Here is a 10,000-nt window from a genome sequence, read left to right on the forward strand (position 1 = left end):
ATAACATCCTGTAAACATCCCGATAACATCCTGATAACATCCCGATAACATCCCAAAAACCTCCCGATAACATCCCGATAACATCCTGATAACATCCCGATAACATCCCGAAAACCTCCCGATAACATCCCGAAAACCTCCCGATAACATCCCGTAAACATCCCGATAACATCCCGATAACATCCCGAAAACCTCCCGAAAACCTCCCGATAACATCCCGATAACATCCCGAAAACCTCCCGATAACATCCCGAAAACCTCCCGATAACATCCTGATAACATCCCGTAAACATCCCGATAACATCCCGATAACCTCCCGATAACCTCCCGATAACATCCCGAAAACTCCCGATAACATTCCCATAACTCCCGATAACTCCCGATAACATTCCCATAACTCCCGATAACTCCCGATAACTCCCTATAACATCCCGATAACTCCCGATAACATCCCGATAACTCCCGATAACTCCCGATAACATTCCCATAACTCCCGATAACTCCCTATAACATTCCGATCAGCTGTTTGTAGTTCTGTAAACATGGATCAGCTGTTTGTAGTTCTGTAAACATTGATCAGCTGTTTGTAGTTCTGTAAACATGGATCAGCTGTTTGTGTTTCTGTAAATATTGATCAGCTGTTTGTCGGTTGTGCAGGACCCGGAATCGATGTTCCTGCTCCGGACATGAGCACTGGAGAGAGAGAAATGTCCTGGATCGCCGACACTTACGCCACAACCATGGGATACAACGTGAGTCTGAACCATGATGGACTCATCCCGTCCTCTTCCCGTCCTCTTCCTGTCCTCATCATGTTCTCATCCCGTCCTCTTCCCGTCCTCATCCTCTTCCTGTCCTCATCATGTTCTCATCCCGTCCTCTTCCTGTCCTCATCCTCTTCCTGTCCTCATCCTCTTCCCGTCCTCATCCTCTTCCCGTCCTCATCCTCTTTCTGTCCTCATCCTCTTCCCGTCCTCTTCCCGTCCTCATCCTCTTCCCGTCCTCTCCCCATCCTCTTCCCGTCCTCTTCCTGTCCTCTTCCTGTCCTCTTCCCGTCCTCTTCCTGTCCTCTTCCCGTCCTCTTCCTCTTCCCGTCCTCTTCCCTTCCTTTTCCTGTCCTCTTCCCGTCCTCATCATGTCCTCATCCCTTTCTCTTCTCTTCCTCTTCCCGTCCTCATCCCGTCCTCTTCCTGTCCTCATCATGTCCTCATCCTCTTCCCGTCCTCTTCCCATCCTCTTCCCATCCTCTTCCTGTCCTCTTCCCGTCCTCATCCTGTCCTCATCCTCTTCCCGTCCTCTTCCCTTCCTTTTCCCGTCCTCTTCCCGTCCTCATCCTCTTTCTGTCCTCATCCTCTTCCCGTCCTCTTCCTGTCCTCATCCTCTTCCCGTCCTCATCCTCTTCCTGTCCTCATCCTCTTTCTGTCCTCATCCTCTTCCCGTCCTCATCCTCTTCCCGTCCTCTTCCCGTCCTCTCCCCATCCTCTTCCCGTCCTCTTCCTGTCCTCTTCCTGTCCTCTTCCCGTCCTCTTCCCATCCTCTTCCTGTCCTCTTCCCGTCCTCATCCTGTCCTCATCCTCTTCCCGTCCTCTTCCCTTCCTTTTCCCGTCCTCTTCCCGTCCTCATCCTCTTTCTGTCCTCATCCTCTTCCCGTCCTCTTCCTGTCCTCATCCTCTTCCCGTCCTCATCCTCTTCCTGTCCTCATCCTCTTTCTGTCCTCATCCTCTTCCTGTCCTCTTCACGTCCTCTTCCCGTCCTCTTCCCTTCCTTTTCCTGTCCTCTTCCCGTCCTCATCATGTCGTCATCCCTTTCTCTTCTCTTCCTCTTCCCGTCCTCATCCCGTCCTCTTCCTGTCCTCTTCCTGTCCTCTTCCTGTCCTCATCATGTCCTCATCCTCTTCCCCTCCTCTTCCCGTCCTCTTCCCATCCTCTTCCCGTCCTCTTCCTGTCCTCTTCCCGTCCTCATCCTGTCCTCATCCTCTTCCCGTCCTCTTCCCTTCCTTTTCCCGTCGTCTTCCCGTCCTCTTCCTGATCCTTTTCCCGTCCTCTTCCTGATCCTCTTCCTGTCCTCATCCTCTTCCTGTCTTCAGGACATCAACGCTCACGCTTGTGTCACTGGGAAGCCGATCAGTCAGGGAGGAATCCACGGTCGTATCTCAGCGACGGGTCGAGGAGTTTTTCACGGCATCGAGAACTTCATCAACGAGTCGTCGTACATGAGCCAGCTGGGAATGAGTCCCGGCTTCCAGGACAAGACCTTCGTCATCCAGGTACGCTCCGTCATCTTCCTCACCTGCAGGATGAAGCTGTCAATCAACTCATTATTTACTAAATGTCCAGAGTTATTAAGTCCTATTAAATACATAACATGTAAACATTTAAAATGTGTCTTTCTGACAAAGCTGATTCATTTCCCTCAATGATCAGATTTATAGATGAATTATAAAAAGTCTGTTAACCTCTGTAACGTTAACCTCTGTAGCTAACGTTAACCTCTGTAGCTAACGTTAACCTCTGTAGCTAACGTTAACCTCTCTAGCTTACGTTAACCTCTGTAGCTAACGTTGACGTCTCTAGCTAACGTTGACGTCTCTAGCTAACGTTAACCTCTCTAGCTAACGTTAACCTCTGTAGCTAACGTTGACGTCTCTAGCTAACGTTAACCTCTCTAGCTAACGTTAACCTCTCTAGCTAACGTTAACCTCTGTAGCTTAAGTTAACCTCTGTAGCTAACGTTAACCTCTGTAGCTAACGTTGACGTCTCTAACTAACGTTAACCTCTCTAGCTAATGTTAACCTCTCTAGCTAACGTTAACCTCTGTAGCTTAAGTTAACCTCTGTAGCTAACGTTAACCTCTGTAGCTAACGTTAACCTCTCTAGCTAACGTTAACCTCTGTAGCTAACGTTGACGTCTCTAGCTAATGTTAACCTCTCTAGCTAACGTTACCCTCTGTAGCTAACGTTAACCTCTCTAGCTAACATTACCCTCTGTAGCTAACGTTGACGTCTCTAGCTAACGTTAACCTCTCTAGCTAACGTTAACCTCGGCAGGGCTTCGGTAACGTCGGGCTTCACTCGATGAGATATCTTCATCGCTTTGGAGCAAAGTGTGTCGGAGTCGGAGAAGTGGACGGAAATATCTGGAACCCCAAAGGCATCGACCCCAAAGAGCTGGAGGACTACAAACTGGTCAGTACTGGTCTGTTCATGTCAACCAATCAGAGGAAAGAGTGAACTGTAAACAGCAGGCTGAAACCTGATTGGTCGATTGTCTCCAGGCCAACGGGACCATCGTGGGTTTCCCGAACTCGACGCCGTACGAAGGAAACATCGTAGAGGCCAACTGTGACATCCTGATCCCTGCTGCCAGCGAGAAACAACTGACCAAGAGCAACGCACACAAGATCAAAGCCAAGGTCTCTCACACACACACACACACATACACACACACATATATACACATACACACACACACACACATACACACACACATATATACACATATACACATATACACACATACACACACAGACATGTATACACACACACATATAGACATACACAGAGACACACACACAAATAGACATACACACACACATATATACTACTATTACTATATTAGCACAATAAGAGCTGATGAGAAGCTCTGCTGCAGGATCAGTGATAATAAACTGAAGCTGATGTCACTTCCAGATCATCGCAGAGGGAGCCAACGGTCCGACTACGCCCGAGGCCGACCGCATCTTCCTGGAGAGAAACATCCTGGTGATCCCGGTGAGTCGTCTAACACTGTGTAATAACACTGTGTAATAACACTGTGTAGTAACACTGTGTAATAACACTGTGTAATAACACTGTGTAGTAAGTGTAATTACATAGTGTTATTACACTGTCTAATAATAGTGCAATAAGAGTGTGTAATAAGAGAATGTAATAAAAGTGTAATAAGAGAGTGATAAAACAGAGTAATAACAGTGTAATAACAGAGTAATAACAGAGAGTAATAACAGAGTAATAACAGAGTGTAATAACAGAGTGTAATAACAGAGTGTAATAACAGAGTGTAATAACAGTGTAATAACAGAGTGTAATAACAGTGTAATAACAGAGTAATAACAGAGAGTAATAACAGAGTAATAACAGAGTGTAATAACAGTGTAATAACAGAGAGTAATAACAGAGTGTAATAACAGTGTAATAACAGAGAGTAATAACAGAGAGTAATAACAGAGTGTAATAACAGAGTGTAATAACAGAGAGTAATAACAGAGTGTAATAACAGAGTGTAATAACAGTGTAATAACAGAGAGTAATAACAGAGAGTAATAACAGAGTGTAATAACAGTGTAATAACAGTGTAATAACAGAGAGTAATAACAGAGAGTAATAACAGAGTGTAATAACAGTGTAATAACAGTGTAATAACATAGTGTAATAACAGAGTGTAATAACAGAGAGTAATAACAGTGTAATAACAGAGAGTAATAACAGAGTGTAATAACAGTGTAATAACTGTTTACTGTAACAGGACATGTATCTGAACGCCGGCGGTGTAACCGTATCGTACTTCGAGTGGTTGAAGAATCTGAATCACGTCAGTTACGGTCGACTCACCTTCAAATACGAGAGAGACTCAAACTACCACCTGCTGAGTGAGTCACATGACCTGCTGACAAATCACATGACCTGCTGACCAATCACATGTCCTGCTGACCAATCACATGACCTGCTGACCAATCACATGTCCTGCTGACCAGTCATATGACCTGCTGACCAATCACATGTCCTGCTGAGTGAGTCACATGACCTGCTGACAAATCACATGACCTGCTGAGTGAGTCACATGACCTGCTGACAAATCACATGACCTGCTGACCAATCACATGTCCTGCTGACCAATCACATGACCTGCTGAGTGAGTCACATGACCTGCTGACCAATCATATGACCTGCTGACCAATCACATGTCCTGCTGACCAGTCACATGACCTGCTGACCAATCATATGACCTGCTGACCAGTCGCATGACCTGCTGACCAATCACATGTCCTGCTGAGTGAGTCACATGACCCGCTGACCAATCACATGACCTGGTGAGTGAGTCACATGACCTACTCACCAATCACATGACCTGCTGACCAATCACATGACCTGCTGAGTGAGTCACATGTCCTGCTGACCAGTCACATGACCTGCTGACCAATCACATGACCTGCTGACCAGTCACATGACCTGCTGACCAATCACATGTCCTGCTGAGTGAGTCACATGACCTGCTGACCAATCACATGACCTGGTGAGTGAGTCACATGACCTGCTGACCAATCACATGACCTGCTGACCAATCACATGACCTGCTGACCAATCACATGACCTGCTGACCAGTCACATGACCTGCTGACCAATCATATGACCTGCTGACCAATCACATGACCTACTGACCAGTCATATGACCTGCTGAGTGAGTCACATGACCTGCTGACCAGTCATATGACCTGCTGACCAATCATATGACCTGCTGACCAATCACATGACCTGCTGACCAGTCACATGACCTGCTGACCAATCACATGACCTGCTGACCAGTCACATGACCTGCTGAGTGAGTCACATGACCTGCTGACCAATCACATGACCTGCTGAGTGAGTCACATAATAATAATAATTATAACTTCAATTTATATAGCGCCTTTCAAGATACCCAAGGTCGCTTTACAAGAGTGGGAGTAGGGGGGTAGGGGCAGGGTGGGGGTTTAGGGAGGGTAGGCAAGAGAGAAGAGGTGTGTTTTGAGGTGCTTTTGGAACTGTGTCAGAGAAGTAGCGGAACGGATAGGAGGGGGCAGGGTGTTCCAAAGGGTAGGGGCAATTGCACAGAAAGCCCTGTCACCAAAGGTCTTGAGTCTGGTGCGGGGAGTGCAGAGTAAGTCCTTGCTGGTGGAGCGCAGGGACCGTGACTGGGTGTACGGGTGGAGGAGGTCAGTGATGTACTTGGGTGCCAGTGAGTGAAGTGATTTGTAGGTGAGGAGGAGGATTTTGTAGCTGATGCGTTGTTTGATTGGCAGCCAGTGGAGTTTCTTGAGGATGGGGGTGATGTGCTGCCAGGGCTTGGTGTGGGATAACACCCTGGCAGCTGAGTTCTGGACATACTGCAGTCTAGGGCTTTGTTGGGCAGCCCAGACAGGACACCATTGCAGTAGTCCAGACGGGAGGTGACAAATGCATGAATGAGGGTTTCGGTGACTGAGTCGGTGAGTGACGGCCGGAGTCTTGAAATGTTACGGAGGTGAAAGAAGGCAGATTTGGTGATGCTCTGGATGTGGAAACTGAATGAGAGTATGGGGTCCAGGATGACGCCCAGGTTCCGCACTTTGGGAGATGGGGAGGTGGGACAGCCGTCGATGACCAGGGTGAGGTCTCCAACCTTCCTGAGCAGTGGTGCTGGGGCCACCACCATGAGCTCTGTCTTGTTGGTGTTGAGTTTCAGAAGGTTGTTGGTCATCCAGGTTTTGATATCGTGCAGACAGTTGTTGAGTTGTATTAGTGGGAGTTGTGAGGAGGGCTTGGTGCTGACGTACAGTTGGGTGTCGTCTGCATAACAGTGGAAACTGAGTCCATGGTTGCAGATGATCTGACCGAGGGGGAGCAAGTAGATGGTAAAGAGGAGGGGGTCAAGGACAGATCCCTGGGGGACGCCATGGTTAACTGTTGCAGTGGTGGAGTAGGAGCCTTGCAGAGTGATGTATTGTTTATGGTTGGAGAGGTAAGACTGGAACCAGGAGAGAGCAGTGTCGGTAAGGCCAATGAGCTCAGAGAGACGGGAGAGCAGGATGGAGTGGGAAATGGTATCGAAGGCAGCAGAGAGGTCAAGGAGGATGAGGATGGAAACAAGGCCGTTGTCTGCAGCAATCAGGAGGTCATTTGTTATTTTGATGAGGGCGGTTTCGGTGCTATGATGGGGTCTGAAGCCCGATTGGAGAGGTTCAAAGAGCTCATGGTGGGACATGTGATGTTGTAGCTGGGCAGCCACTGCTCTTTCCAAGATCTTGCTCAGGAACGGAAGGTTGGAGATCGGACGGTAGTTGTTGGGGTCATCTGGGTCCAGGCCTGTCTTTTTGAGTGTTGGGGTCACGGCTGCCAACTTAAAGCTGGAGGGTACCACACCAGAGCCAAGTGAGGCGTTGATGATGTCAACCACCAGGGGGCAGATGGTGGGGAGACAGGCCTTCACAAGGGTCGTGGGTAGAGGATCCAGACTGCAGGATGAAGTCCCGGCTTTGGTCAAGAGGTCGAGGACTTGATCAGCATCCAGCAGGGAGAAGGTGGTGAGGCGGCGCTGTGGTGGGCAGGCAGAAGGATGGTAGATGTCCTGCCGAGGTAGTGTGGCCGGCGGGGAGGGTGTAGATGCCTGGAGCTGCTGGTGGATGGTGGCCACTTTCTGGTGGAAAAAGTCCAGGAACCTGGAGCAGAGGTCAGCGGCGTCGGAGGGTTGCGGCACGTCGGGAGGGTCAAGAAGGCGGTTGATGGTGGAGAAAAGCATTTTCGGATGCTTTTGTTGGCTGTTAATAAGTGTGGAGTAATGGACTGTTTTTGCCTGGGTGAGAGCCTCTTTGTAGCACTTGATGTGGTCTCTGTAGGCTTCGAGGTGGACAGTGAGGCCGGATCTTTTGTGAAGCTGGATCTTTTGTGAAGCCTCTCAAGCCGGCGCCCCGTGGACTTAAGCCTCCGCAGCTCTGGGGTAAACCAGGGAGCGGGGCGGGTGTAGGAGACCAGTTTGGTGGTGAGTGGAGCAACAGAGTCCAGGCTGAGGGCGAGGGCGCTGTTATAGTGTTCCACCAAGCCGTCAGCAGTGCGGTTAGAGGGGTGGATAGCGAGGTTGGCAGCTAGGGTGTTAGCCAGCGTAGGTATACACACACGCTTTGTGTTCCTGTATGTGATAGACCTTTTTGTAGGCTGCTTAGGGAGGCACACTGGGACAGAGAACAGGATGGCTTGGTGTTCGGAGACAGCTGGGTCCGTGCAGCAGAGATGGGAGGGGCTTAAGCCAACACAGCACACCAGGTCCAGGGTGAGCCCCTTGGCATGTGTAGGGCCCTGTACATGTTGTTTAATGTCAAAGCAGTCCAACAGTGAGAGGAAATCCACAGCGACGGAACAGCTGCTGGAGTCTACATGGATGTTAAAGTCACCCAGTATGAGAGTAGCAGGGGACATGGGGCAGACCGAGGCCAGCAGGTCCGAGAACTCCTGTAGAAAGCAGGAGGAGGCCTTCGGGTGGCGGTAGACAAGAACCACCTGGAGCTGTGTGGCACCAGACAGCATGAAGTGGAGGCACTCAAATGATGATGTTGTGACTGGGATTTCTTTTAACAGGATGTCAGTGCGGTGTATAACAGCCAGGCCGCCACCACGGCCGCAGCTGCGAGGCTTTTGGATGTTGGAATATCCAGAGGGAGTAGCTTGATTGAGCGTGATGAATTCATGGGGATTTTGCCATGTTTCAGTCAGGCAGAGAAAGTCCAAAGTTTTATCCAGAATTATTTCATGGAGGAGTAAGGCCTTGTTGTTGAGTGAGCGAACATTCAGCAGCATAAAAGAGGCAAATGGAGGCACTGTGATAGCAGACACAGTATTGGCAGCCACACTAACCAGGGGGCTCAGAAGGACAGGTGGTGGGCGTAGCCCAGGTCGATGACGTCGCTGAAGTGAGTTTGCCCTGACGGCCGGCACAGCCATAGTTGTAGCCAGGAAAACAAACTTATGCCTGGTAGCCCGATGCACGTAGGGTGGACGGCGGAGGAGCCGGAGAGATTTTATCACCTCAAGGCAGTCCGGGAGCGCGTGCGGGATGATGTTCCTGAGTTCCATTGCGGAGTATTTGAAACGAGACATGATGAGATGTTCGGTTGTTAGCAGCCTAGCTTGGCGTGCTACTAGCTCCAGGCGAGTTGACAAGCCGGTGAACGAGCCGCAGCTGTAGCCCTCCGACGAGATGTTTGTAGCCTACTTTGTCCAGGCGGTACAGCAGCCAGCCGAGATGGAACCAGGCCATCCACGTTGAAGCATCCACGGTAGGAGAATTCCAATATAACGTTAGTAGTTTAAACAGCCAGGAGAGATGGAAAGGTCGGATGCGAGAAGCGGCGACAAACACGCCAGCGTCCTCTCAGCAACCGATTTTAATGACCACATTAAATCACATGACCTGCTGACCAATCACATGACCTGCTGACCAATCACATGACCTGCTGAGTTAGTCACATGACCTGCTGACCAATCACATGACCTGCTGACCAATCACATGACCTGCTGACCAATCACATGACCTGCTGACCAATCACATGACCTGCGTCACGCTCCTGTTAAATAAGAATAAATAATAAATTATTGTAAATAAAGAGTCATGTGACCCCCCTCCCCCCTCCCCCCCTCCTCCCACAGTGTCGGTTCAGGAGAGTTTGGAGAGAAAGTTCGGAAAACATGGCGGCTCCATTCCTGTCGTCCCTACGTCTGAGTTCCAGGCCCGAATCTCTGTGAGTACACACAAGTACTACAAATACTACTACTACTCTCTGTGAGTACACACAAGTACTACAAATACTACTACTACTCTCTGTGAGTACACACAAGTACTACAAATACTACTACTACTCTCTGTGAGTACACACAAGTACTACAAATACTACTACTACTCTCTGTGAGTACACACAAGTACTACAAATACTACTACTACTCCCTGTGAGTACACACAAGTACTACAAATACTACTACTACTCTCTGTGAGTACACACAAGTACTACAAATACTACTACTACTCCCTGTGAGTACACACAAGTACTACAAATACTACTACTACTCTCTGTGAGTACACACAAGTACTACAAATACTACTACTACTCCCTGTGAGTACACAAGTACTACAAATACTACTACTACTCTCTGTGAGTACACACAAGTACTACAAATACTACTACTACTCCCTGTGAGTACACACAAGTACTACAAA

General features: G+C 48.9%; 1 protein-coding gene across 1 annotated transcript in view; it reads left to right on the forward strand.

The window, feature by feature from the left end:
• The window catches only part of glud1a (glutamate dehydrogenase 1a), a 19,932-nt gene that overhangs the window by 5,401 nt on the left and 4,531 nt on the right, over positions 1-10,000 (forward strand). The window contains exons 5-11 of the mRNA XM_062429977.1: positions 658-752; positions 2,087-2,266; positions 3,049-3,186; positions 3,276-3,413; positions 3,691-3,771; positions 4,526-4,649; positions 9,436-9,527. Coding sequence (XP_062285961.1) covers positions 658-752; positions 2,087-2,266; positions 3,049-3,186; positions 3,276-3,413; positions 3,691-3,771; positions 4,526-4,649; positions 9,436-9,527 — 848 coding nt within the window. The remainder of the gene's footprint in view (positions 1-657; positions 753-2,086; positions 2,267-3,048; positions 3,187-3,275; positions 3,414-3,690; positions 3,772-4,525; positions 4,650-9,435; positions 9,528-10,000) is intronic.

The sequence above is a fragment of the Scomber scombrus genome, chromosome 12 (assembly GCF_963691925.1).
Source record: "Scomber scombrus chromosome 12, fScoSco1.1, whole genome shotgun sequence".
NCBI lineage: Eukaryota > Metazoa > Chordata > Actinopteri > Scombriformes > Scombridae > Scomber > Scomber scombrus.